The 27,934-nt window shown below is 43.3% G+C and overlaps 1 protein-coding gene and 1 long non-coding RNA gene across 3 annotated transcripts in view; one reads left to right on the top strand and one right to left on the bottom strand.

The window, feature by feature from the left end:
* Nucleotides 1–27,934, top strand: part of PCNX2 (pecanex 2) — a 308,594-nt gene that overhangs the window by 235,905 nt on the left and 44,755 nt on the right. For both annotated transcript variants that reach the window (XM_081570388.1, XM_081570387.1), the window contains 2 exons: nt 4,272–4,487; nt 20,092–20,345. In XM_081570388.1, the coding sequence (XP_081426514.1) occupies nt 4,272–4,487; nt 20,092–20,345 (470 nt within the window). The remainder of the gene's footprint in view (nt 1–4,271; nt 4,488–20,091; nt 20,346–27,934) is intronic.
* LOC145538417 (uncharacterized) lies at nt 994–11,555 on the bottom strand. Its single transcript, XR_014076840.1, has 3 exons — nt 11,370–11,555; nt 11,173–11,271; nt 994–1,526 (listed from the first exon to the last, which is right to left on the bottom strand). It is a non-coding gene; the product is annotated as an uncharacterized LOC145538417 (long non-coding RNA).

Below are 27,934 nucleotides of genomic sequence, written 5' to 3'. Positions count from 1 at the left end.
CCCCAAGCAAGGATTGAACCCATGCCCCCTGTGTTGGTTGAAAGCATGTAGTCTTAACCACTGGAGCCCCCCTGCCCAGGAAAGTCCCCTGTCTCTCTTTTAAGCTATTAATTTTGTGGTGTAGATGGATTCCTTCAATCCAAAAAAGAGGAATTAAGTACTCACTTTTTATAATCACTATGGAGACAATGCATGTCTTGGTAAATATGCTGATGGTAAAAATAAAACTGTGCAAATAGAACTGATCAAGTATCCTGATTTGGTTTAGAAATGGATTCCTCCATGATTTAGAATTGATTAGATCTCTTTTCAATATTGAATGACTGTTGATTGCAACATTTTAGTTTGTATATGCTAAACATCAAATACAGACAGTAAACCTTGGTATTGGTATTCTGGGGAAAAAAAAAAACAATCAGCATTATGATGTCCTTAAAGGCAAGCCTTTCCAGGATCCAGGGTCTGGATGTCTTCGGAGTCTTTGTACAACATTAATCTATGGAAAGATTTATCTGCCAGAAGTTACTTTTTTCTTCGTGTAATCTATTTCATTTTGAAGCATTCGACCTTTTTTCCCTTCATATCAGTATGCAAATTTAAACCATTCTCTATTTTTAATCCACCTCACTCTCTCCTCTGTGCCAAAAATGTTGTCTAGGAAGAATTGTATCTTGCTTATTAGCTATATTTGAATTGCATATACATGATTAATTTGAAATCATAATTTTAAACTTGAAAATATCTGGAGAGGCAGGTTTATTTTTTGTTAAACTTTGTATCAGCCTAATTTGAAGGGGGTGTGGTTGGAGTATAAATATCTCTAATGTGGAGCCATGGGATTCTAATTTTGCCGGACCATTGACGTTAGGCATATAGACAGTTTCATAAGTACATTGTGCTTTTAGTTGTTCATAATTTTGTCTCATTTTAATCTAATTATACAGATGTGTGGTCAGTGTGTTCTAAGATCTCAGTTTTTCATGGTTTAAATTGTTTTATTTGTACATCAGTTTGAACAGTTAAACAAAAGTTAATTCTCTTGTTAAGGCTTTTCTTTAAAACTACCAGAGACTCAGAGTAATCTCCAATTAGTGTCTTTGGATGCATGCTGCTTCATCAGAGAAAATGAATATCACTGCAGGTCAGGCAGGCTTAATCTGCATAGAAAATTAAGCATACTGATACCTTATTAGAGGACATGACATGACATGACTCAGTCCATAGAACTGTTTGTTTCTTTCCATTAATCATAAATAGGTTATAAATGCACCTATTTCAATTTGGCTTTTAACTGTCATGAATGCCTAGCCCTGATATCCATAGTTTGATAGTGTTATCTTGTAGATTTCTTAGCAGTGGATCAGTGCTCTTTCTTACGTGGGTGCACTTGGGGCCAATCTGCACCTTCCTGTACCCTCAATGATGCTCCAGTTCCCAAGGGTACAGAGCAGGAAAGCTCCATTCAGATCTTCACGGATCTTTATCTCCAACCTTCTTGAATCTCTGTCTCCACTGCAGAAGCTGGCCTAGAAGGGGTCCTTGAGGTTTGCTTTAGGCCTCTTGTCTTTGGGGCAACTCTATGCTTCTCTGACTTTCTGGAGGCAGAGTTTACTCCTCAGAGGAAAGATACTCCTAAAGTGAAAGCACTGGTGACAAACTTTCCTTCTAGCCCCTCCCAGTACTTCTTCCACTCCCAGGATCACAGACCAGGAGGACTTCCCAGTTTACCTAGCCTTCTCAAAAAAGATTTTGTCTTCATCATGAGAGATCTGACAGAGGGAATAAAAGGAGTCAGCCCAGCCAGGACATGAAAGGAAATGCGTCATGAACCCCCAGTTTCATGCCCCTGAAACACACTGGCCCTTTATTGGGAAGCAGGGTGTTCCCTCACTCCATCTCCTTTGCTGTATCCTTCCTTTTTTCTTCCCTTGATGTCCTCATCCACTCGATCTGAATGGCTAAGTTTGAACAAACAAGCAACAGTCCTGGCAAGGATGCAGAACAACTAGAATTCTCAGTTGCTGTGACTGGGGCGCAAAATGGTTCAGCCATTTTGGAGAATAGTAGTGCCACTCTTAGGGTTTGACTCAAGAGAAATGAAAACATGTTCATGTAAACTTCTGTTCATGAATATCGTGAGTGGATTTACTCATATTCACCAATACTGAAAACAACCCAAAGGCCCTTAAGCAAACTGTGGTAACTACATACGAATGAAACAGAACAAACTACTGCTGTATACCTCGGTATGGATGAAACACAAATGCATCATTCTAAGTGGTGGTAATGTGACTATAAGCATTTTTTTAAGCTTCACAAAACTGGACACTAAAAAGGACAAATTTTGCTCTCTGTAAATTATGCCTCAATAATTCTGAGTTTTATATACATATATAACTTAAAATGAGTAAATGGCATTGATATATAATAATTTATATCCTTGTAGATAATATATAAAAATGTATACTAGCAATAATTACTTATATTGTAGACTATAGTTACGTATGTATATGTGCATATATATGTACTGTTTACACAATATATGCTATCAATAATTATTTGTATTATAGAACACATATGTATAAAACTTCCCTATAGTTCAGATGGTAAAGAATCTGCCTGCAATGCAGGAGACATGGGTTCAATCCCTGGGTCAGGAAGATCCCCTAGAGAAGGAAATGACAACCCACTCCAGTATTCTTGCTTGGAGAATTCCATGGACAGAGGAGCCTGGTGGGCTACAGTCCATGGGATCACAAAGAGATGGACATGACTAAGTTGCTAACACACACACACACACACACACACACACACACACACATATACACACACTCTCTCTATATATATATATGTATATGTATATACACACACACTGTTTATTGTCTGTAAATTATTTCTCAGTGAAACCCTGGAGTTACTTAATGGATTATGTTCTCAAAAGCAAAATTTCTCTTAACAAAGCTGTATCATCTATGGTGTCATCTATTATTCAACAGATATTTAGTCAATCATTACTGCATATTAAGAATTTACCAGTACTGAGATACAAAAATAAACAAATTAAGTCTTTCTTCACTATCATAGGGTGCATTGGAGAAATCAGATGTTAATCAAATAACCATATATACACAAAACAACAGAAGTCAAATTCCAGCTGTTTCAAGTGCTTTCAAGCAGAGGGCCATAGTCCTGATTATAACATGGCATGGCAAAGGGGTCAAGGAAGGCTTCCCTGAAGTGGCCATGGAATAGAGGTCTAAAGATTAGTAGAGGTAATAAGATAGAGAAGAATGAAGGGAAACCAGGCAGAAAGATTGGTCTCTGCAAAGGCCCGGGATGGGAAGGGGCAAGTGAGTCACTCAACTAGGAGAAGTTCTGTGTTGCTAAGTGTGAAGACTGAGGAAGAGATGAGTGAGAGCTGAGGATGGAGACTGAAGTGGGGAGCAGAGCACACAGCGCCCCTGGTGTGACCATACACCCTGGGTTTGATCAGGTGGTGTCCTAGCTTGTTCCTATGGAGGGTGCCTTATGGGACCCTATTATAGGTGATGTTATGAAGTCTTGTCTCTATCTTCAGAGCTCTAACAAACTACTTTAAGAAGTGGGCTGGAGGGTCCTGGGTGACACGTTCCCCTTTCATCTGAAAGGCTCATTCTGGCTAGGGGGGGTAGAGAATCGATGAGCAAGCATGTCCTAGTGAAGATGTGTAGGTGAGTCACATGACCATTGTGGTCCTCCACCTGAGAGACCGTGTAACTTGGGATAAAGCAAGGGTCATGGGAATGGAAAAAAGTAGGAAGATGCAAAAAATACTTGAAGAATGTAAAATCGAGAGCCTTAGGTGGGAAGGAGTGGGAAGAAAGATGCCTAGGTTGTGGCCAACTAGACAGCTGAGAGCAGGTTGGGGGCGGGACTGGGGGGGGCATGGCCTGACTTGAACACATTGGGTAGAGGAGAAACATTGGAAACATACAAGAAATATTAAGTAGACAAGGAAGTAGACAGGTCTAGAGTCCAGGCAAGAGATCTCTGCTGGAGATAGGAATTTGCCAGGTGTCTCATTTAGACAGGAATTCAGTCCATTTATGTAGATGACGTTGACCAGAACAAGCACAGAGAGAAGAAATAGGAGGGTCTCACAAAACCCACCACAACGGGCGAAGTGTCTGAGGAGTCTGATTCACCCCTAATCAGGTGACAGCTCCCATCTCCCAGGCAGAGCACATTGGAACAGGACTCACTGGGTGTATTATTTCTTGTCCTGTCTTCAGGAAGCGATGGCAACAACCTCAATTCCATCTTTTATGAGCACTTGACAAGGGCGCTCCAGGAGTCCCTCTGTGGAGACCTCATCCTTGGCCGGTGGGGCAACTACAGCTCTGGCGATTGCTTTATTTTGGCTTCAGATTACCTCAATGCTTTCGTTCACCTGATTGAAATCAGCAACGGCCTTGTCACCTTTCAACTTAGAGGACTGGAATTCCGAGGTAAGAATATCTTTACTGTGGAAGTTGTTGGAAGTTGGTCATTTGAGTGAATTATCATGCGGAGCTTTCATAAGAAGTCATCCTTAAAAAGGAAGAGTGGGATGCCTGTTCTAGAGAATGAGAGTTAGGGAGCTTGCTACAACCACATTTCATCGTGTATTTGGATATAAAGAAACTCCAGTCATCTGAATTAGTAATAAGGTTAAATGTACAGTCTGGTGTAAACCTTAGGAGTAGCAAGTCAGAACTTTGGTTTTATTTGGGGAAAAACTCAGAAGCATTAAATGGGTGTGGACCATGCATGGGGGCTCCATGTGGAGTCAGCCAGACCTAAAATGGAACCTGGTTCCTTGGGTTGCAAATGCCATGGTCTGTTGTGGGTGAGTCATTTAGTAACTCTGAGTTTTGTTAAAAATTGTTTGTAAAATGATAATAAGAATGACTGCCTCATACAGTTGTTGTGTGATTTAACTGAGATCATGTATATGCAGGCACTGTTGTTGTTGATTAGTTGATAAGTTGTGTCTGACTCCTTTGCAACCCTACGGACAGTAGCCCGCCAGGCTTTTTGGTCCATGGAATATCCCAGGCAAGAATACTGGAGTGGGTTGACATTTTGTTCTCCAGCGGATCTTCCCATCCAGGGACCAAACCCATGTCTCCTTCATCGGCAGGTTTACTTTACTACTGAGCCACCTGGGAAGCCCATTTGCAGGTGCTACACGAATGCTTATTGCTCTGTGGTTACTGAGTCCGCCTGTATCTTTGAAGAGTGATTCTGGTTTTTCCATGAATCAGATGCTGCAGTTGTGTGGTGATCACTCAGGGATCAGCGTCATGGATATTCCTATGGCCCTGTCTCCCAGGTTCTTTGTGTAGTCTTTCATTCACACATGCTTTTCTCTACTACAACACCCCCTCTGTGTCAGGCCACGTTCTGATGCTGAGGATGCAATAGCACGTGACCTTGAGTCTTACCCCATGATGTGGCAAATAAACAGGTAAATAAAAGAGCAAACCAATCACAGCTTGAGGAACGGTACAAAGGAGGTAAATAAGGTTCTATGACCAAAATCAGTGCAGAAGGTGAGGAGGCTCATCAGGGAAGGGTCCTGAGGAGGAGAACAGGGAGAAGAATGTTCCAGGCTGGGAATTGGGAAGCGCTGAATGTCTGAGTCTGGAGCAACCCAGGAGGAATGCCGTGACCAGAGAGGCAGGGTTGGGGGAGGTCATGGGGTTTCTCCCAGCCAGGGGGAGGTGCTGCATTTTATTCTGTGCACAGTGAGGAGCCATGGAATGTTCTTAAAATGGGAATGACTGACCTAGCTTGCACTTGAAGAGCTTGTTCTGATTGCTGTGTGGAAGATGTACTGGAGGGGATGAAAGGAGAAAAGGAGGGACTGCGTAGGAGTGTCCTGTAGTCATCCCAGCGAGAGAAGACGGCAGAGGCAGAGATGTGCTGGGAGACTCAGAAGTGGACAACAGACCTGCACGTTGGGGTGAGGGAAGGTGGGGCACTCAGTATGCTCCCTGCTTTTTAGGTTGAGAGCCTGATGGACATTGGTGCATTTACTGAAACTGAGAAGCCTGGGTAAGGAGTGGCACATTGGGTTTGAGGATACAATCAAGAGCCCCATTTTGAATATTTTCTTTTTAAAATGCCCTGGATTCATCTAAGTGAATGTATCACATAGCTAGGTGGACATATGTATCTAATACTCATTTTTGTTGTTGTTTAGTCACTAAGTTGTATCTGACTCTTTTGTGACCCCATGAACTGTAGCTTGCCAGCCTCCTCTGTCCATGGAATTTTCCAGGCAACAGTACTGGAGTCGGTTGCCATTTCCTTCTCCAGGGGATCATCCCAACCCAGAGACTGAACCCAAGTCTCCTGAATTCCAAGCAGATTCTTTACTGCTGAGCCACCTGGGAAGCACTTAATACTCATTTGGGAGATATTTATTCAGCACTGATTATATGTCAAGCACTAAGTTAGGTGCTGTGAGTAGAGAAGTAAAGGCCCTGCCTTGTGGAGCTTGAAGCCTCCCTTAGAAGACAGGTGCATGATAAGTAATTACTGCCCAGAGAGGTGGGTGTTACAGCAGCACGGTGCATGCATGGGGGACCTGGGGGCCAGAGAAAGGGTGCTGGAATCAGAACTGGGGTCTGGTCGGCTCAGCAGAGGAGGGGCTGCAGTTAGAACAGAGAGGAGGGAACAACTGGTATGATTACAAGGAGGCACCAAGTAGCCAGATGTGGTTTCCAGGTGGTTTGGGAGGAAGGCATCACCGGCAATGCTAGAAAGGTGAACAGCCAGGTCATGCCTTCTAGAACCTCACAGTGACCAAAGTAGACGTTTCCACCAAGAACAAATTGCTGTCACTTCATATTTTAAAAACTATAACCCAAAGAGAATTCTTGTACATCCTTACAAATTCTAGGAATCTAATTTAGGGAGCTTATTTGGGAAAAGGTTACTGGGCCAAGGGAGTGATGATCAGACTGTAAAGAACAGAGAAGCAACATTTCCCTGATATTTTTCACAAATGCCAGAAAATGCCACAGAAGGTGGTGGAAATTAAGTGTCTGGGTATAATAATGCAATAGAACTGCCTATTTTTGAGAGCTTTCCTTTTTTTCCTGGAATTCAAGGGAAGAACTTTTAAGGTTCGCTGAGTTGAATCTGAATTATAGTTATAGCACAAGTTTTATGTGGCTTATAGCATCTTTAGCAAACTTAACCGATCTTTGAACTGAAGGGCTTCCCAAGTGGCACAGTGGTAAAGACCCCTCCTGCCAACATAGGAAATGCAGGTTTGATTCCTGGGTTGGGAAGATTCCCTGGAGTAGGAAATGGCAACCCACTCCAGTATTCTTGCCTGGAGAATCCCATAGACAGAGGAGCCTGGAGTGGTACAGTCCATGGGATCTCAAAGAGTCATACAAGACTGAAGCCGCTGAGCACACATTTCAAACATGCGTAAGAGAAATGTTGTATAGCTGAGTACACAGGAGAAAAAGTAAAAAGTTTGGTGAACAGTTAGCCAGCCTCTGGCACAGTGGGTAATTTTCCCAACATTAGAATAAGGGCTTAAAACCTGGGTAGCCCAAACGATTGATGAAGGTTCATGGCACATGCTGTTTCCATTGGATAGTACTATAGTGGTGTAAATTCAAATTAAGAATACAAATAAAGACACATTTTTCTGTTCTATTCCTTTGGCCCTTGCATCCCAGAATAGAATACATTTTTTTGTTGTTGTTCATTTAAGGAAACATGATTGTACTGCTGCTCTTGGTTTATGAGTATTCCTTGCATCTACCCAACCAGAGAGCCTTTAAGGAAACCATTCAAGAATTGGTGGATTAATCAGCTTTAAGCCTAAGTCAAGGACACAGACAATGCACTTTAGCAGGCCCTTGGTGTGAGGGGCACCAAATTCAAAGCTTTTCAAAAGAAATGGAACCTGTTGTATTTAACCATCATCCGAGTAGGCGGACACAGAAAAATGGGAAAGTGAGAATTGATTATCTGTTCAATCCATTTCTGTTCTCTGTTAGTCATCCAAGTGACCTAGCTTGATGGTTTGGCTTATTTCTATAAAAGAGGAGAAACATGAATTAGGAGAACAGAGCTGCCAACAAAAGGAGTCAGACAACTTGAAACTCCTGTCATTATAAATGAAGAACCAAGAATAGGAGCAAAAAGGGGGGGGGGCATTGGAGAGAGGCTTTTATGAGACACAAAGCACTCTCTTGCCTGTGAAGGTGACAGCTACCTCCAGATTGGCCTTAATCCCAATACTTCCTCCCATCTAACTCATGGGGAAATCCAGACCCCTCAAGATGAATTATTTCCCAAGACTCACAGCTACTTAGGGGTTGTTTGTTGTTCAGTCGCTCGGTCGTGTCCAACTCTTTGCCACCCCATGGACTGCAGCATGCCAGGCTTCCCTGTCCTTCACTATCTTTCTCACTTTGTTCAAACTCTTGTCCTTTGAGTCAATGATGCCAGTCAACCATCTCATCCTCTGTGGCCCACTTCTCCTCTTACCCTCAATCTTTCCCAGCATCAAGGTCTTTTCCAAAGAATTGGCTCATCACATAAGGTGGCCAAAGTATTAAAGCTTCAGCTTCAGCATCAGTGGACTTTCAGTGAATAGTCAGGGTTGATTTCCTTTAGGATTGACTGGTTGGATCTCCTTGCAGTCCAACGGACTCTCAAGAGTCTTCTCCAACACCACAGTTCAAAAGCATCAATTCTTTGGTGCACAGCCTTCTTTATGGTTCAACTCACATCCATACATGACTACTGGAAAAACCATAGCTTTGACTGTTCGGATCTTTGTCAGCAAAGTGATGTATTTGCTTTTTAATATGCTGTCTAGGTTTATCATAACCTTTCTTCCAAGGAGCAAGTGTCTTTTAATTTTGTGGCTGCAGTCACCTTCTGCAATGATTTTGGAGCTGAAGAAAATAAAGTCCGTCACTGTTTCCTCTTTTTCCCCATCTATTTGCCGTGAAGTGTTGGGACTTTATGCCATGATCTTAGTTTTTTGAATGTTGAGTTTTAAGCCAGGTTTTTCACTCTTCTCTTTCACCTTCATCAAGAGACTCTTTAGTTCCTCTTTGCTTTCTGCCATTAAAGTGGTATTATCTGCATATCTGAGGTTGTAGATATTTCTCCTGGCAATCTTGATTCCAGCTTAGAGCTGGGCAAACCCACAGGGCTCTTAACCAGAACTTCTCTTTCTACCTGACCATTTCCTCTTTTCATTCCTCCTTTTGGTTGGAAATTTGTACCATAGTGTTCATTTGGTTTATTAAACACCAAATAACTGGGATATAATACCCTCAATCACTTGTATAGCTCCATGTCATTTTCCCAGTTGCACAGAAAACTCTATTTAGGTCAGGATGTTCAATGGGGGCACACACGTGACTTGGCTTCTCAGAGTCTCAATTTCTTCATCAAAACCTTAGTGTGTTTATAAGTTCTTTCCAGCTCTGAAACATAGGCAGAACACTCTCCAACATAAATCACACACAGCAAGATCCTCTATGACCCACCTCCCAGAGTGATGGAAATAAAAGCAAAAATAAACAAATGGGACATAATTAAACTTAAAAACTTTTGCACAACAAAGGTAACTGTAAGCAAGGTGAAAAGACAGTCTTAAGAATGGGAGAAAATAATAGCAAATTAAGCAACTGACAAAAGAATTAATCTCAAAAACATACAAGAGGCTCATGCAGCTCAATACCAGAAAAATAAATAATCCAATAAAAAAATGGGCCAAAAAACTAAATAGACATTTCTCCAAAGAAGACATACAGATGGCTAACAAACACATGAAAAGATGCTCAGCATCACTCATTATCAGAGAAATGCAAATCAAAACCACAGTGAAGTACCATCTCATGCCAGTCAGAATGGCTGCTATCAAAAAATCTACAAGCAATAAATGCTGGAGAGGGTGTGGAGAAAAGGGAACCCTCTTACACTGTTTGTGGGAATGCAAACTAGTACAGCCACTATGGAGAACAGTGTGGAGATTCCTTAAAAAATTGGAAATAGAACTGCCATGTGACCCAGCAATCCCACTGCTGGGCATATACACCGAGGAAACCAGAATTGAAAGAGACATGTGTACCCCAATGTTCATCGCAGCACTGTTTACAATAGCCAGGACATGGAAGCAACCTAGATGTCTATCAGCAGACGAATGGATAAGGAAGCTGTGGTACATATACACAATGGAATATTACTCAGCTATTAAAAAGAATCCATTTGAGTCAGTTCTAATGAGGTGGATGAAACTGGAGCCTATTATACAGAGTGAAGTAAGCCAGAAAGAAGAACACCAATACAGTATACTAACGCATATATATGGAATTTAGAAAGATGGTAACGATAACCCTATATGCGAGACAGGAAAAGAGACACAGATGTAAAGAATAGACTTTTGGACTCGGTGAGGGAAGGTGAAGGCGGGATGATTTCAGAGAATAGCACTGAAACATGTATATTACCATATGTGAAACAGATCGCCAGTCCAAGTTCAATGCATGAAACATGGCAGTCAAAGCCAGTGCACTGGGACAACCCTGAGGGATGGGATGGGGAGGGAGGTGGGAGGGAGGTTCGGGATGGGGGACACATGCACACCCGTGGTGGATTCATGTCAATGTATGGCAAATACTACCACAACATTGTAGAGTAATTAGCCTCCAATTAAGATAACTAAATTGATTTTTTTAAAAAAGAAAGAAACAACAACAAAGAAGTTCTTTCCAGCTCTGATGGCTCATCAGTCCAGGAGCTAGAGGTCCTTCCACCATATCATCGGGAGAAAGTTGAACTTCTCCCTGCGGGAGTTTGATAGAATTTCCTCCCAGAGAGGAAGCCCAAGGCTTCAAAGTCAGTGGTGGAGGAGATGTAAATGCCTAGTTGTGGCTGACTCCCAAGTCCATGACCTTTGTAGTGAACTCCATGGCCTTGGAGGGTGGGAGGGAGGAGGGAGGGAAACAGGGAGGTAGGGAAGGAAGAAGGAAGGAAATAGGTGGAAAGAAGGAGGAGGAAGGAAAGAAGGAATGAAAAATAAGGAGAGACTATAAAGAAAGAATAAGTAACCATTGTCTTTACATCTCTTTGGCTGTTGAAATTCAAAAAGAAAACTTTTACCTGAATACACTTCTAAGTGTTAATACGGAACCACCACTTTTAGGAGCTCAGTTTCTTGAATTGCTGACTGCCTTAGCAGCCATGCAAACTGGACGGCTCCTGCAGGATGAACATGGAAAGCAAAGGCATAGTTAGTTACCAAGAGGTAGCCACACATTACCATCAGGCCTGGAAAATATCACAAAAATGAGATTTACATTTCTGTCTGTGTGAAATGTTATCAGCTATCTCATAGTTTGGCCAACACCCCATAATCACCACCCTGTGGGGACATTCTAAAAATAAGTATGTAACCTAATCTAATCTAAAGCTAATTCAACCCAAACCCTTATCCTAACTGGCTAATCCATGTATAGTCAGAGCTCCCACTAATCTTGGAACCAGCTAGAATTCTCTTCTCTATGACAACAATTAGGTCATTAGTGAGTCTGCTTTTGTCTGTATAGCTTGAGGAAGCTGTTAAGTCCCTTGTTTCCGAACTTTACTCATGAAATAATAGGTTCTCACTCAGAATTCTTCAATGCATATTTTTCTTCATTTCAAGTTATGTGACATATTGGTGAACAAGACAAAGCCCTGCTTGTCCAGATAACGAGTCTGGGAAAGAAGTGCTTTCCTGGAGAACATTAACAGAGTCTGCGTATTTTAACATTCAGCACTTGAAGTATGTGGGAGAAAAGCAAGATAATGATTGTTTGAATTAAATATTAATCAGAGAGTAAATGACTCTACTCAATAAGATTGAGTGCATTGGTTTTTCTCATCTAGAAATGGAGGGTGGAGGGGATACCATATCATTCACAGATACCATTATTGTATATATTTCAGCTTTTCTTACGCTTCAGATTTGCCCACCATAAATTTCCCTGTGCACTGTGGGATTTGGTTTATTTCATTTTCTCCTATAGGCTAGAAGAAACAAGTAGATTCATGGAACTTCTGCTTGTAATTTGTCAAGGCTCATGAGACACTCTGTGATAAGGGAAAACCATGGACTTTGAGTTCAAAAGGCCAGAACTTTCTACTGGGCAAGGTGTTTTGAAGACTCAGTGTCCTTATTTTACTAAAAGAAATTGTTACTAAAAGAAGAGATTACATCTGCATAACTGGGTTGATCTGTGCAATCAATAAGATGCTCTCTGAGAAATTACTTTTTAAGTTGGTAAATAGTACCATAAACAGAAATTAAAATTTTAAAAATATTGAATGTAAAAATTCTCTGAGAAAAACTGTTACACCACATTCAAAATCTCACTTGCTGAACGGGTCATAAAACAACCTGTATTTCTATGGCCAGATTGTGAAGCAAAGTGAGGCTGTTTGGAAGACAGAACTGTTATAATAAAAAATCTCTGCTATGACCACAAAATCAAACATGCTATAAATTATTTTCACATACTTTTCTCTCCACTGACACTGAGCCAATACACTTCTCCTAAACTCTCAGTGTGACATTTAAAAGACACTCGAGTCCACTACTGTTCAGCACAGAGAACTCCACTCAGTGCTCTGTGGTGTCCTAAATGGGAAGGAAATCCAAAAAAGAGGGGATATATGTATACGTATAGCTGATTCACTTTGCTGTACAGCAGAAACTAACACAGCATTGTAAAGCAACTATACTCCAATTTAAAAAAAGACACTTGGGTCCAATGCGGCTGAAGGAATGGAAATTGGGACTGGGAAGAAATTATCTAGTAAAATAATAGAGAACTAAACTCATCCAGTGTATCCATAGGTCAATTCCTTGTTTTAAGTTCTGATCTGTGACCATTTCTCCATCTTTAAGGTTAGATTAATTTAAAGTGTATGATTATCAAATGGATGTTTAGCAATTAGGAAATGGGAAATGTAATGGGACAGATTATCGTTGTATTAAGTATTTCTTCCCAGAAATCAAATCTGGTGATGTCTAGGAGATACAGGGTCATCTCCCATGGCAAGTAGCTGGGGTTAGATGACCTGTGTATTCCTTTCGGCTCACATTCTAGGATTCTGTTCCAGAGAACTAGTGTAGGGTGGAGGAAGGGCTGAGAAAGACATGTCAATAACATTGAAGCTGTAGGAGAAATTTGGGGGAAAAAATTCCACTGTGACCTTCTAAAAATGACATTCATTCAAAAACTTTTTTAAAAGTTTTCTCCGACATTATTTCATTTGACCACAAAATGGCCCTTGATCTAATCAGCTGGCAGGAAGCAATGATAGTTTAGATTTCTAGTCTGAAGAAAAGTGGTCTGAAAGTCTTCATAATTACATGTATTATGTGTATTACGGTGTTAGAAGCTGAATCTTCAGCAAGAGCTCATAGACTGAACCCTGTCTCTCACATCTTGTATTTCCAACATGTAATGCACGCTGGCCTGTGTGAAGTCCAAATGTTCATGGAACTGAACTGCTTTGAGCTTAGCAGTGACTATACAGTAAGTCCCCTACATATGAGCCTTCAAGGTGCGAATCTCAAAGATGCGAACATGCATGCAGCCACTGTATTTCAGCTGTTGTACTGTATTACTGTACTTTTCAAGGTGCTGTCCTGTAAGATTAAATATGTCTTCTTTATTTTTTGTGTTTGTTTTTTGTGTATCATTGGTGTGAAAAGTATTGTGTGCCTATTACAGTACAGTACTGGATAGCTGATTATGTTAGTTGGGTACCAAGGCTAACTTTGTTGCACTTATGAATGAATTGAACTTACAAATGCTGTCTTAGAATGGAACTTGTTCATATGTAGAGAACTTATTGTATCTGATGGCTTCCTCCTTTTGTGGACCTGAGCAATTCAGGAACAACCTTACTTGTGACCTCAGAAGGAAATGCATTTTATACAATAATAATCCAATACACATCCCAAACTGTACATTACACCTGCAACTTGAAAAGCATTGGCTCAGCCATTGTTTTTGTTCAATAGCCCAGCTGTGTCCGACTCTTTGTGACCCCATGGACACCCATGGCATGCCAGGCCTCCCTGTCCCTCACTATCTCCCAGAGTTGACCAAGTTCACGTTCATTGCATCGGTGATGCTATCCAGCCATCTCATCCTCTGACGCCTTCTTCTCCTTCTGTGCCTAATTATCATCCACTCCACAGGCAGGATAGTTTAAGGATAATCTAAACTTCTCTCTGGCAGACCCTCCAGGAGACCTCACTGCTTAGCATATAGAAAACACCATCCCCATATGCCTGGCATGTCAGGCTGATGAAGGCTGTGACCATTTCAAAACTCAGCTTAAATAAATTTCTAGTAAAGTTATTGTAAACCATTATTGGTGGATGAGATGGTGGATTAGATAGCATCACTGACTCAATGGACATGAACCTGAGCAAATTCCGGGAGATAGTGGAGGACAGGGAAGCCTGGCGTGCTAAAGCCCATGGGATCGCAGAGTTGGACACAACTTAGTGACAGAACGACAACAATTAGTGGGTAACACTAAGCATAATAATGTTGATAATATTTGGGGTTTTCTGTGGGATCCAGTTAGCCAGTCCTTGGGACAATTCACATCAGATGAAGAGGAATTTGGAGGGCCAGGAAGCCCAATCTTAAACATGTTGTGCATTTGGGCTTTCATGTGCTTACTCTTGCTGGAAGGTTGTAAACAAGCTGACATTCTTCCAGTGCAGCCTTACTGCTGCAGGGGATCCGTTTTAATGCATCCTTTGAAGTCCCATCACATAATGGCTCAGTGCCTCTATCATTTCCTCCGATTTCTCCATAAACAGCCTGTACCCTAGTTTCAGTCCCATCACTCTTCACTTGAAATGGGACTGTGGGTGGCTGACCGCCCCAGGACCAATCTCTCCTTTATACTCCCCTGAGGCCACAGGGGAATGTTTCTTAAGTGCAACATTCTCTCTGTTCCTTGGAACTTAGAAATACCTGTTACCTATATGTTACCTACAGAATGAGGTTCAAATGTCTCCATAGGCGTCAATTTCCCACTCCAGTCGGCCTGCCCTGCGCCTCCCCTCTCCCCTCCAGGGATCTAAGCCCCACTTCCCAGTCAGGAGGGCACCTCCCCTACTCTTGTTTGCCAGCCCTTCCTTTCTCACATCCACAGGCTTTCTCCTTGGCTTCCAGGTTTTCCCCAGAGAATGTCACCTCCACCTGTACCATTAAAGCAAACATGCCTACACTAACCAGCCCCACAAGATAGCTACGCTCCTGTGCTTGTCAGGGAGAGTGTGTTAAGATTCACTGCCACTCAATACACAGTCATTGTCAGAACTAGGTGGAGAGGGGAGCTTCCTGGTGATCCGGTGGTGAAGATGCTGCACTTGTGTTGCAGGGGACACAGGTTTGATCCCTGATCTGAGAACTAAGATCCAAATTTTTTTGGCTGCACCAAAAAAATTAATTAAAAACTAAGTGGAGAGACATGGTCCATATAAGGGAGTTCCTGAAAGGTGTGAGATCCTCCCAGTCCTCTTGCATCTCCAGAATCCGCCCTTGGGTGACACCAGACCTCTGGAGAGCCACATGCCTAAAACTGAATTATTTTGGCCACCTATAGAAATTTTTCTTTATTGTACTTTAATCCTATTAGAACAGCTGTGGAACCTCGTGATTGTATTTGTGCAATGCTGATAAGGACAGTGGACACCATATTGTATAGTGTTCTCTCTGTGATGGTCTGGGGATGTCATCTCTCTGCTGTCTTCAACAGAAATAGCTTGGATCATCCCAAGCAATTATTTTCCTTTTGTCTTAAGGACATGAGAAACTCCTCATTATCTTTCTACACTGGTTGGTAGAAAGCCTGAGTGAAATCGGTGGTCCACCATTAGTAAATTTATAGGACATCATAGAAGGAAGTGAAGGTTTCTTGACATTCTTCTGGCTCTGTTATGCTTTTCCTATCCTCATCTTCAGTTAAAATTTTATCATTTGCTTTTGTACTGTGTATGCCTTTTAAGACTGACTTCATATCTGTTTGGAATTAAATATGAATAAATAAGCCAGGACTGACCTGTCCCTGGTAAAGATGGCCAGTGATGCTTAAGGGCAGGCAATGTTTGCTCCTTTGGAAATGAGGAAAGGGAGGAGGAAATGGTCAGGTGGTCAGGAGAGGCCTGTCTGGCATAGCCACAGCCTCAATGGCTGCCCTGCATTTTGGCTGCACTCGGGGAATTCATGCATATCCTGTGTGCAAGATATCTGGGATCTACTGGACACATTTTCAGTTCAAATACTCAATTTTCACAGCTTTCATGAGGCACAATCATTTATCAGAATGAAAATATTCCAAGATACCCTCAAAATTCATTTTTAAAATATTTATTGAAGGCTTTCCATGTCCCTGGAACAACAGACTGGTTCCAAATAGGAAAAGGAGTACGTCAAGGCTGTATATTGTCACCCTGCTTATTTAACTTATATGCAGAGTACATCATGAGAAACGCTGGGCTAGAAGAAACACAAGCTGGAATCAAGATTGCTGGGAGAAATATCAATAACCTCAGATATGCGGATGACACCACCCTTATGGCAGAAAGTGAAGAAGAACTAAAGAGCCTCTTGATGAAAGTGAAAGAGGAGAGTGAAAAAGTTGGCTTAAAGCTCAACATTCAGAAAACTAAGATCATGGCATCTGGTCCCATCACTTCATGGGAAATAGATGGGGAAACAGTGGGAGCAGTGTCAGACTTTATTTTTTTGGGCTCCAAAATCACTGCTGATGGTGATTGCAGCCATGAAATTAAAAGACGCTTACTCCTTGGAAGGAAGGTTATGGCCAACCTAGATAGCATATTTAAAAGCAGAGACATTACTTTGCCAACAAAAGTCCGTCTAGTCAAGGCTATGGTTTTTCCAGTGGTCATGTATGAATGTGAGAGTTGACGGTGAAGAAAGCTGAGCGCCGAAGAATTGATGCTTTTGAACTGTGGTGTTGGAGAAGACTCTTGAGAGTCCCTTGGACTGCAAGGAAATCCAATCAATCCATCCTAAAAGAGATCAATCCTGGGTGTTCATTGAAAGGTCTGGTGTTGAAGCTGAAACTCCAATACTTTGGCCACCTCATGCGAAGGGTTGACTCATTGGAAAAGACCCTAATGCTGGGTAGGATTGGGGGCGGAAGGAGAAGGGGACGACAGAGGATGAGATGGTTGGATGGCATCACCGACTCGATGGACATGGGTTTGGGTGGACTCCGGGAGTTGGTGATGGACAGAGAGGCCTGGCGTGCTGCAATTCATGGGGTCGCAAAGAGTCGGACACAACTGAGCGACTGAACTGAACTGAACTGAACTTCCATGTCCCACTGACTTAGACCATGAGAACACAGCTGCATAAAAGATGCCAAGGGTTCGGTTCAGTGGAAACTCCAGAGACAGTCATCTGGAAAAGGTCAAGTGTGGGGACAACTGACCTCCAGTCTTCCCTTTGAAGGAAACATGCTCTAAACCCAGGGAGACTCTCTGAGAAGAACATGGGCCTGATTTGCATGTGAACAGCAAAATTAGTGCCTTTGCAGAAATGATTGGGTTTCATCATTCTTGTACAGTGTGATCCTGACTACAGCAAGTCGCTTACATACAAACAAATTCCATTCCAAGAGCATGTTCGTAATTTCAATTTGTTCCTAAGTCCAACAAAGTTAGCCTAGGTACCCAACTGACACAATTGGCTATATAGTACTGTACTGTAATAGGTCTATAATACTTTTCACACAAATAATGCATTAAAAACAAACACAAGAAATAAGGAAAACATTTTTAATCTTACAGGACAGCACCTTGAAAAGCACAGTAGTACAGTACAACAGCTGGCGTACGGGGCTGGCATCAAGTGAACAGGCAAGAAGAGCTACTGAATGGAGGAGGGAGAGGAAGTTGGAGATGGTAGAGCTGAAGGATTGTCAGCAATAGGAGATAAAGTTCTCAAAGTGAAATTTCTTTTGTAGAGTGCTTACTGTATGAACCTTTCATTCCAAAAAATATGTACTAAGACCTACCTGAACTGGGTGTTTGTTAAAAGCCTTGGGCAGTTATGACTGCCTAGCAGTCATAGCAAACCCCTTCCTCAGCCAGTCCTCTCATCAGTGTAGATATCAGCTCTTGCTTCTCACAAAGGATGCTGCTAAGTTATTTTCTTGAGATAGTAGAAATCCAAATTATGCATTGTCTTCACGTACTCATGAATACACACACACACCCCTTCCAATTTGATGTGAAACAAACAAACAGCGCTGACATCAGCCCACCATGGTAAATGCCTAACCTGGATGGAGAAGAAGGAAGGAAGCAGAAACTGGAAAAGACCCTCAAGGCACGTCATTTAAACAGTTTTGCTAATCTATTTGAGGTGAAGTTCCCCCCTTTATGCTTCTCCTTCGTAAGGTCTATTTCTATGAATTGTCTTACTTCTTTCATTGAAAGAGCATTTCTTCCAAAATCATATAGTTAACCAGTGTTGTTGGGGTGCCACTGAGGGGAGGAGTCTTCCCTGGAGTCCAGTGCCCCCAGTCGGTTCCAGTGGGCAGCTCTTTTAGGACTTGGAGGTCATTTTTCACTCTGGGTGCCCGCAACATGTGGTCTGAATTACTCACTGACTGTGGTTCACCTATGTTGTTTCTATACATCTTGTGCAGCAGGAATAAAAGTTTCATATTATGGAATGAGCAAAGAGACCCCTGAAATGTTTAACAGAGAGTGCTTTTCAGCTAAGACCCAAAGCAGTGAGGTCTTGGGGAAAGACAAATGGAATCCTAAGACCCAGGATCAGCCCTTTACTGTTTCACTTTATGTTACAACAATCTGCTTGTTCTCTTCTTCCTTATCTTGATTTCTAGTTCATAGGCTGTTATCATGACAGTTCTGTGTGTACATTTTTATTTGAAAGTTGCAGTTTTTCACCTCTGATCTATTATGACCATCTCACTCATGGGTACTATAGAGAGAGTTTAAACATCACCTATCTTTATCTTCCTCCTATAATGTAACAGAGGCTATTGCATGCCCTATGGACTTTCTCAATAAGGTATCTGTTGCCTGTATGGCACTAGTAATAAAGAACTCACCTGCCAATGCAGGAGACATAAGAGATGCAGGGGTCAGGAGATTCCCTGGAGAAGGGCATGGCAACCCATTCCAGTATTCTTGCCTGGAGCCTAGCGGGCTACAGTCCATAGGGTCACAAAAAGTCAGATACGACTGAAGCGACTTACCATGCATGCATGCCTGTAATACAGTGATCTGGATAAGAATTCTTTCATTTGTTCATCCAGCCTTTCCTTCAGTCATTCCACTAACCACTTTGTTATCACTTACCAAGTACCAGACGTTGTGAATAATGAGATAAAATCCCAGAAAAAGTGAATGGTGTGGAAATGGATGTGGGGACAGTTTCATGTTTGCATTAAGTTTCAAAATACTTGCTAAAGGAGTCAGACGTCCTGCTTCTAGTTGTATGAGGTGAGGTGATTATGCTCTTGCACTAGGGCCAAGAAGATCTTCCAGGACACCCTTCCTCATAACACTTCAATATGCATCTGGTTGCTCTCAGACTTCTCCACCTGCCACATTCTTTAGCCTCCTATTGGCTCAGCCTTGACCTGCTGGTTTCTGGAAAGGGAAACTGAAGGATATAACCATCCTGCATTTCGGGATTAATGTCCATGGCTGCCATGAAAATGTGTCTGTTCTAACACACACGTACACACACATAGACAAAAAAAAAAACACAGGAGGAGATGAGAGTCAAAATAAATATGAATGAATAAATGAATTAATGACTATAAGATTGGTGACTTATTTGGAGGTACTTGCTTGAACTAAGAACTATACAAATTTTCTGATTTCCTGACTCTTTTTAGCATCTTCCCCTTAGTAAGGGCAAGGGGGAAATCCATTCTAAACAAAGATTATCCTATGACCTCTTGTAAACTTCCATCGTGTTTGTTACTTGCCAGGAACCTACTGCCAGCAGAGGGAGGTGGAAGCCATCACAGAGGGTGACGAGGACGACAGGGGCTGCTGCTGCTGCAAACCAGGTCACCTGCCCCACCTCCTGTCCTGCAACGCCGCCTTTAACCTCCGCTGGCTCACCTGGGAGATCACACGGACCCAGTACATCCTGGAAGGCTACAGCATCATGGACAACAACGCAGCCACCATGCTGCAGGTTTTTGATCTGCGAAGGATCCTTATCAGATACTATATCAAGGTATTGCTCTGGGTCCCAGACATGTGTCTGAGTAGTAATGCTGGGCTGGCTCAAAAGACTCCTAGAGAGCTTTGTAAAGAGCTTAAGAAGATTCTCCTGAGTGTCTGAATCAGAGGCTTAGTTCAGTTTCAGAACTGCTGGTTTTGTGAAAAAGCCTCAGAGGTTTGGATTGCCCTGAGGTTTTGTGCCCCAAGTCAGAGCACCCCAGCCTCCAGGCTATGGACCAGTACCTCCTGTCAGATCAGTGGCAGGATTAGATTAGAAATAAAGTACACAGTAAATGTAATGTGCTTGAATCAACCTAAGGCCATGTCCCCTACCCCCAGTCCATGGAAAAATTATCTTCCACAAAACTGGTCCCTGGCGCCTAAAAGGTTGGGAACTGCCGTTCTAAGCCTGGAAACTAATAGGCAGTCTATTTTCTTACCTAGATCTTTTTCTTCACTTCTTTTTTTCTTTAAATCATGGCTTCCCAGGTGGCTCAGTGGTAAAGAATCTGCCTGCCAATGCAGGGGGCATGGGTTCTATCCCTGGGTCAGGAAGAGCCCCTGGAGAAGAGAATGGCAACACACTCCAGTATTCTTGCCTGGGAAATCCCATAGACAGAGGGGCCTGGTGGGCTACCGTCCATGGGGCCACAAAAGAGTCGGACACGACTTATCGACTAAACAACAACAACAAAAGTCATATAATATAAAATGCACTATTTTAATCATATTTAACTGTACAGTTTAGTTGCACTAAGTATATTCACATTATTGTGCAGCTCTCACCATCATCCATCTCCCGAATTTTTCACTTTCCTAAACTGAAACTCTTCACTTTTAACACAGCATGAGTCGTTAGTAATGATGGGGCTGCTAAATGGAAATATCCTGGAAATATGACCAAGCCTAAACTTTCATGAATTATAAGTATTAATTTAAAGGCTCAGTAAATTTCTACTTTTTAGAACCAGAATAAATTTTTAAGCTCATGATAAAAATGCAAAAATAGCTAAATGATCCCATCAGGATTATCTATGGCAGCCTTTTCTCTTCACTCATGTGGGGACTAGCACATTTTTTTCAGTTGCTCGGTACCTGCATCTGTCCAACCTGTACTCAACATCAGAGCAGGTCCTGGTTTGGAATGTCTCCTGGAAGACAAATGTGAGACTTGACCAAGATGCAGAGTGATGATCGGGGTGAAAGTGTTTTCTGAAGGGTTAGGACAGGCAGAGGCAGTTGTGTCTGAGGATGTCTATGATGGCTTCTCTTCTGAGGGACTACTTTGCATGGTGCAAAGCCTACAGAGTCTTTAAAAGGGTCCACATCCTAGTGCCATTCAGAATGAAGAAGCTCATTATCTGAGACCCCAAACTCTCTGTGAGCTGAGGCTGAGACAAGTGGGCCAGCAGAAATAAGGAAATACAGAATCAAAATATTACACAGGTACCTGAAGTTTTGGGAGTTTCCGTCAACTACAAAGAAGGATGTTTAGAAACTGGGAGTAACACCTGTAAGGAGCCTCAGCATCCACACCAAAATAGCTGCTTGATTGTTCAGGAAATAGAATTCAGACTATGAAAGTCAGAAGGGCAAAGAACTCTTAATGATCACACCCCAAGGTGATTGCAACAAGAGACATTGGGGAGACCCTATTCTGTGGCAGAATATTTTAAACAGCTTGAGCGATCGTGCTCACCACCTTCACATATATTCGGTTCAGTTCAGTGCAGTCGCTCAGTCATGTCCGACTCTTTGTGACCCCATGAACTGCAGCACGCCAGGCCTCCCTGTCCATCACCAACTCCCAGAGTCTACCCAAACCCCTGTCCATCGAGTCGGTGATGCCATCCAGCCATCTCATCCTCTGTCGTCCCCTTCTCCTCCTGCCCCCAATCCTTCGCAGCATCAGGGTCTTTTCCAATGAGTCAACTCTTTGCATGATGTGGCCAAAGTATTGGAGTTTCGATGGACTGGTTGGATCTTCTTGCAGTCCAAGGGACTCTCAAGAGTCTTCTCCCACACCATAGTTCAAAAGCATCAATTCTTCGGCGCTCAGCTTTCTTCACCGTCCAACTCTCACATCCATACATGACCACTGGAAAAACCATAGCCTTGACTAGACGGACCTTTGTTGGCAAAGTAATATCTCTGCTTTTAAATATGCTATCTAGGTTGGTCATAACCTTCCTTCCAAGGAGTAAGCGTCTTTTAATTTCATGGCTGAAATCACCATCAGCAGTGATTTTGGAGCCCCCCAAAATAAAGTCTGACACTGTTTCCACTGTTTCCCCATCTATTTGCCATGAATGTATGTTAGATAGATGCAAAACTTTACATCCAAACCTCACGCAAAGTAATAAATGCCCAACTTCATACAAATTGGGGAAGATTTGGGAAGTGAATCAGGAAGTTGTAATCTTTTGTGTCATGACTCCATGTGTTCCCCTGGCCATTGCATCTGAGATCCAAGAAGTTTTTCATACAGAGTCAACTTTGGGCAACTCAGTCTATCAGTTGACATTAGACTTGACAGTGGGTCGTGAAATCCCAGTGACTCACACACATGTATTCCTCTCACACATAAATGAAGCTCTACTCCAAGGTCTCAGGGACGCAGGTTTCTTCCAGCTCCCAGCTCCACCTTTGAGTGTCAAGACAGGCTTCCCAGGTGGTGCTAGTGGTAACAAACCCACCTGCCAAAGCAGGAGACATAAGAGACACAGATTTGATCCCTGGGTCGGGAAGATCCCCTAGAGGAGGAAACGGCAACCCACTCCAGTGTTCTTGCCTGGAAAATCCCATGGACAGAGGAGCCTGGTGGGCTACAATCCATGTGGTTGCCAAGAATCGGACGCAACTTAAGCGACTTAGCACACCCATCTCAAGGCTCAAATGTGTGGAAGAAGGGACCCAGAAAGTGAAGGCCAAGGGTGTGCACCAGCTATTCCTTAAGAAGTTTCCTGAAAGTTGCCACAGAATGCTGCTGCCATGTCCCATTGGCCAGAATGTTGTTGTATGCCAGCTTTGAGGGGGTCTGGAAAGGTGTTCTGGGCAGCCATGAACCCAGAGAGAACTTGTGTGTCATGGAGGAAGGAGAAAACTGATGTTAAATGGCAACCAGCTCTCTTTGACACCTCCCTCCAGAAAGAGAGGGTTCGTTGAGAATCTGGTTTAGTTCGGAAGTGGCAACAAGATGTGGTCATTGCAGGGGAGCTAGATCCAGGGGCTGACTACAGCCATGCGAGGGTCTGGTGGCTTACTCTGAGGGGGCAGCTAGAGCTCTAGAGCAGCCAGATTAATGAGCCCGGGGCCACATGTCTCCTTGGTGCCTGTAACGCTGATCCTCTTCGTGATGCCAATTGTCTTGCTGTTCACACTGTTCGCTGAACTCAGGGTAGGCAAGGCTCAAGCTAAGAGACTGGAAGAAGATGTGAGGAGCTGTAGGAACTGCAGACACATTTATTCTCTCCTGGCTGGCACAGCCTCTCCCCTGGCTGACTTAGCAGCCATAGCAGCAGCCATAACAGAACCATAACAGAGCTGTAACGGAGCCATAACATCAGTTCAGTTCAGTTCAGTCGCTCAGTCATGTCTGACTCTTTGCGACCCCATGAATTACAGCACGCCAGGCCTCTCTGTCCATCACCAACTCCCGGAGTCTACCCAAACCCATGTCCATTGAGTCAGTGATGCCATCCAACCATCTCATCCTCTGTCGTCCACTTCTCCTACCCCAATCCTACCCAGCATCAGGGTCTTTTCCAATGAGTCAACTCTTTGCATGAGGTGGCCAAAGTATTGGAGTTTCAGCTTCAATATCAGTCCTTCCAATGAACACCCAGGATTGATCTATTTAGGATGGATTGATTGGATCTCCTTGCAGTCCAAGGACTCTCAAGAGTCTTCTCCAACACCACAGTTCAAAAGCATCAATTAATCGGTGCTCAGCTTTCTTCACCGTCCAACTCTCACATCCATACATGACCACTGGAAAAACCATAGCCTTGACTAGATGGACCTTTGTTGGCAGAGTAATGTCTCTGCTTTTAAATATGCTATCTAGGTTGGCCATAACCTTCCTTCCAAGGAGTAAGCGTCTTTTAATTTCATGGCAGCAGTCACCATCTGCAGTGATTTTGGAGCCCCAAAAAATAAAGTCTGACACTGTTTCCACTGTTTCCCCATCTATTTCCCATGAAGTGATGGGACCAGATGCCATGATCTTAGTTTTCTGAATGTTGAGCTTTAAGCCAACTTTTTGACTCTCCTCTTTCACTTTCATCAAGAGGCTCTTTAGTTCTTCTTCACTTTCTGCCATAAGGGTGGTGTCATCTGCATATCTGAGGTTATTGATATTTCTCCCGGCAATCTTGATTCCAGCTTGTGTTTCTTCCAGCCCAGTGTTTCTCATGATGTACTCTGCATATAAGTTAAATAAGCAGGGTGACAATATACAGCCTTGACGTACTCCTTTTCCTATTTGGAACCAGTCTGTTGTTCCATGTCCAGTTCTAACTGTTGCTTCTTGACCTGCATACAGGTTTCTCAACAGGTAGGTCAGGTGGTTTGGTATTCCCATCTCTTTCAGAATTTTCCACAGTTTGTGGTGATCCACACAGTCAAAGGCTTTGGCATAGTCAATAAAGCAGAAATAGATGTTTTCCTGGAACTCTCTTGCTTTTCCGATGATCCAGCGGATATTGGCAATTTGATCTCTGATTCCTCTGCCTTTTCTAAAACCAGCTTGAACATCTGGAAGTTCACGGTTCACGTATTGCTGAAGCCTGGCTTGGAGAATTTTGAGCATTACTTTACTAGCATGTGAGATGAGTGCAATTGTGCTGTAGTTTGAGCATTCTTTGGCATTGCCTTTCCTTGGGATTGGAATGAAAACTGACCTTTTTCAGTCCTGTGGCCACTGCTGAGTTTTCCAAATTTGCTGGCATATCGAGTGCAGCACTTTCACAGCATCATCTTTTAGGATTTGAAATAGCTCAACTGGAATTCCATCACCTCCACTAGCTTTGTTCGTAGTGATGCTTTCTAAGGCCCACTTGACTTCACATTCCAGGATGTCTGGCTCTAGGTGAGTGATCACACCATCGTGATTATCTGGTTCGTAAGATCTTTTTTGTACAGTTCTTCTGTGTATTCTTGCCACCTCTTCTTAATATCTTCTGCTTCTGTTAGGTCCATACCGTTTCTGTCCTTTATCGAGCCTATCTTTGCATGAAATGTTCCTTTGGTATCTCTAATTTTCTTGAAGAGATCTCTAGTGTTTCCCAATCTGTTGTTTTCCTCTATTTCTTTGCACTGATCGCTGAGGAAGGCTTTCTTATCTCTCCTTGCTATTCTTTGGAACTCTGCATTCAGATGGGAATATCTTTCCTTTTCTCCTTTGCTTTTCACTTCTCTTCTCTTCCCAGCTATCTGTAAGGCCTCCTCAGACAGCCATTTTGATTTTTTGCATTTCTTTTCCATGGGGATTGTTTTGATCCCTGTCTCCTTTACAATGTCACGAACCTCTGTCCGTAGTTCATCAGTCACTCTGTCTATCAGATCTAGTCCCTTAAATCTATTTGTCACTTCTACTGTATACTCATAAGGGATTTGGTCTAGGTCATACCTGAATGGAGCAACATCATGGTTATTTTATGTGAGGTTATGTTATGGAGAGGAGCTAGCCATAACATAACCTCACATAAAATAACCATGATGCCGCTCCAACGTAGCCCCAGTGCAGCAGCAGCCAGGGCTTTCATGGTGAAGCCCACACAGGCACATCACACACAGTAGCCCATGACCAAGCGAGTACCTCGTGACTCACATGTGCAGTGCTACAAGTGATCTCAGCTGTTAAATCAGCTTTATTTACAATACGTGGGGCGAGAGAGCCCGAACATGCCACCTTGGCTAATTTGCTCTCACCCCACAGTGCCTCAAGAATAGGGCAAGACAGAGGGGACGATTCAAAATGGCAGAATAGAAGGACCTTGGGCTCACCTCCCCTCATGAACACACCAGGAAACACAACTCACTGCTGAACTGCCCTCCATACAAAAGACAGGGAGAATAGGGCAAGACCATTTGTCTGCCTTCCAGAGCCGTCCGCTGTGATTTCTGGCTAGGCTTTGCACCCCCACCCCTTTTCTTTGCCTGTGCACCCTCCCCACCCCAATCCTTGCATGGCTGCAGCCCATCCCTCCTCCCTGTGCTCCCCCAGTGCTCACAACGTCTAGTCCAAACTGAGCTCACATGCCAGCTCCTCTTACAGTCTGCCTTGGGGCTGAGGCTGGCATTCATCCCCCACCTCCTCTGAAACCCTTTCCCCTTCCCTTCTGGTAACTCCCTGAACCCAGAAGACATACACCCCTGCCCCCTCTGTGGATCCTCAGGCCTTCCTGTGATGACTTACCACTGGAGGTGCCCACAGGTTTTGAATGAACAAAGAAGGTTCCAGGTAATGTGGAATCCAGAGTCCTGGCCATCCAGTCGGTATGGATGAGATCCACGTGTAGGCAAGGGTCTGAGGGGTCTGCCCCAGGCGTTAGTGGTGAGGATGGAGCTCAGGACTGAGCCTTGTCTCTGTGAACCTGGCATATGTGTGTGTTTGGTCACTTCAGTCATGTCTGACTCTTTGAGACACTATGGACTGTAGCCCACCAGGTTCCTCAGTCCATGGGATTCTCCAGGCAAGAATACTGAGTGGGTTGCCATGCCTTCCTCCAGGGCATCTTCTTGACCCAGGGATAGAACCCACATCTTCTGTGTCTCCTGCATTGCAGGCAGATTCTTTACCACTGAGCCATCAGGGAAGCCCTGTGAACGTGGAGCTCCCCATAAACAGCCTCTCCATGGACCAGACAGACCAGGCCCACATCATGGGGCCAGCAGGCCACTGTGAGTGAGTGAGAGCAAAGGGCTGATGTGCCCCATCTTGGTCCACCCGCTTGGCTTTTCCAGAAGCCTGGGGGGTTCCGTGCTAGGAACTGCCTTTTGGTATGTCTTTCCCTTCACAGTCCTCCTCTCCTAACTCCTGGAAATGTGTCTCCCAATTCCCTGTACATTTTCTAAAATGACAATTTGCAAGCTGAAAAACAAATAAAACAAATCCAAGATAATGTGCAAATGGTAGAGGGCTGAGGGAGGCCCCCAGAACCTGCTAGTTAATAGTGGGCTTGTGGAGACTCTCCCTTGACTCTGTTTTACACGGGCAAGCAGTGATGCCAACATGAGAGCTTTGGGTGGGCAGGAGAGGGGCACAGGGCAGGGCTTATGACCTTCAGGAGAGGGGCACAGGGCAGGGCTTATGACCCAGCAGGACAGCAGGCAGGGGCAGATCTGTAGCATCAGGCTCCCCCAGCTAGCTAGGTAATTGTAGATCACCACATCCTACCAGAAATTCCCGTTCTGTGTGCCTGGGAAGTACCTATGTTTTAAAATAAGTTCCCTAGGTGATTTATGGCAGAAAGCAAAGAGGAACTAAAGAGCCTCTTGATGAAAGTGAAAGAGGAGAGTGAAAAAGTTGGCTTAAACTCAACATTCAGAAAACTAAGATCATGGCATCCAGTCCCATCACTTCATGGCAGATAGATCAGG

The sequence above is a fragment of the Giraffa tippelskirchi genome, chromosome 2 (genome assembly GCF_054371585.1).
Source record: "Giraffa tippelskirchi isolate mGirTip1 chromosome 2, T2T-mGirTip1v1.2.pri, whole genome shotgun sequence".
Taxonomy (NCBI): Eukaryota; Metazoa; Chordata; class Mammalia; order Artiodactyla; family Giraffidae; genus Giraffa; species Giraffa tippelskirchi.
Note: the sequence above shows the minus strand (reverse complement) of the source record. Positions and strands in the feature narration are given on the sequence as shown.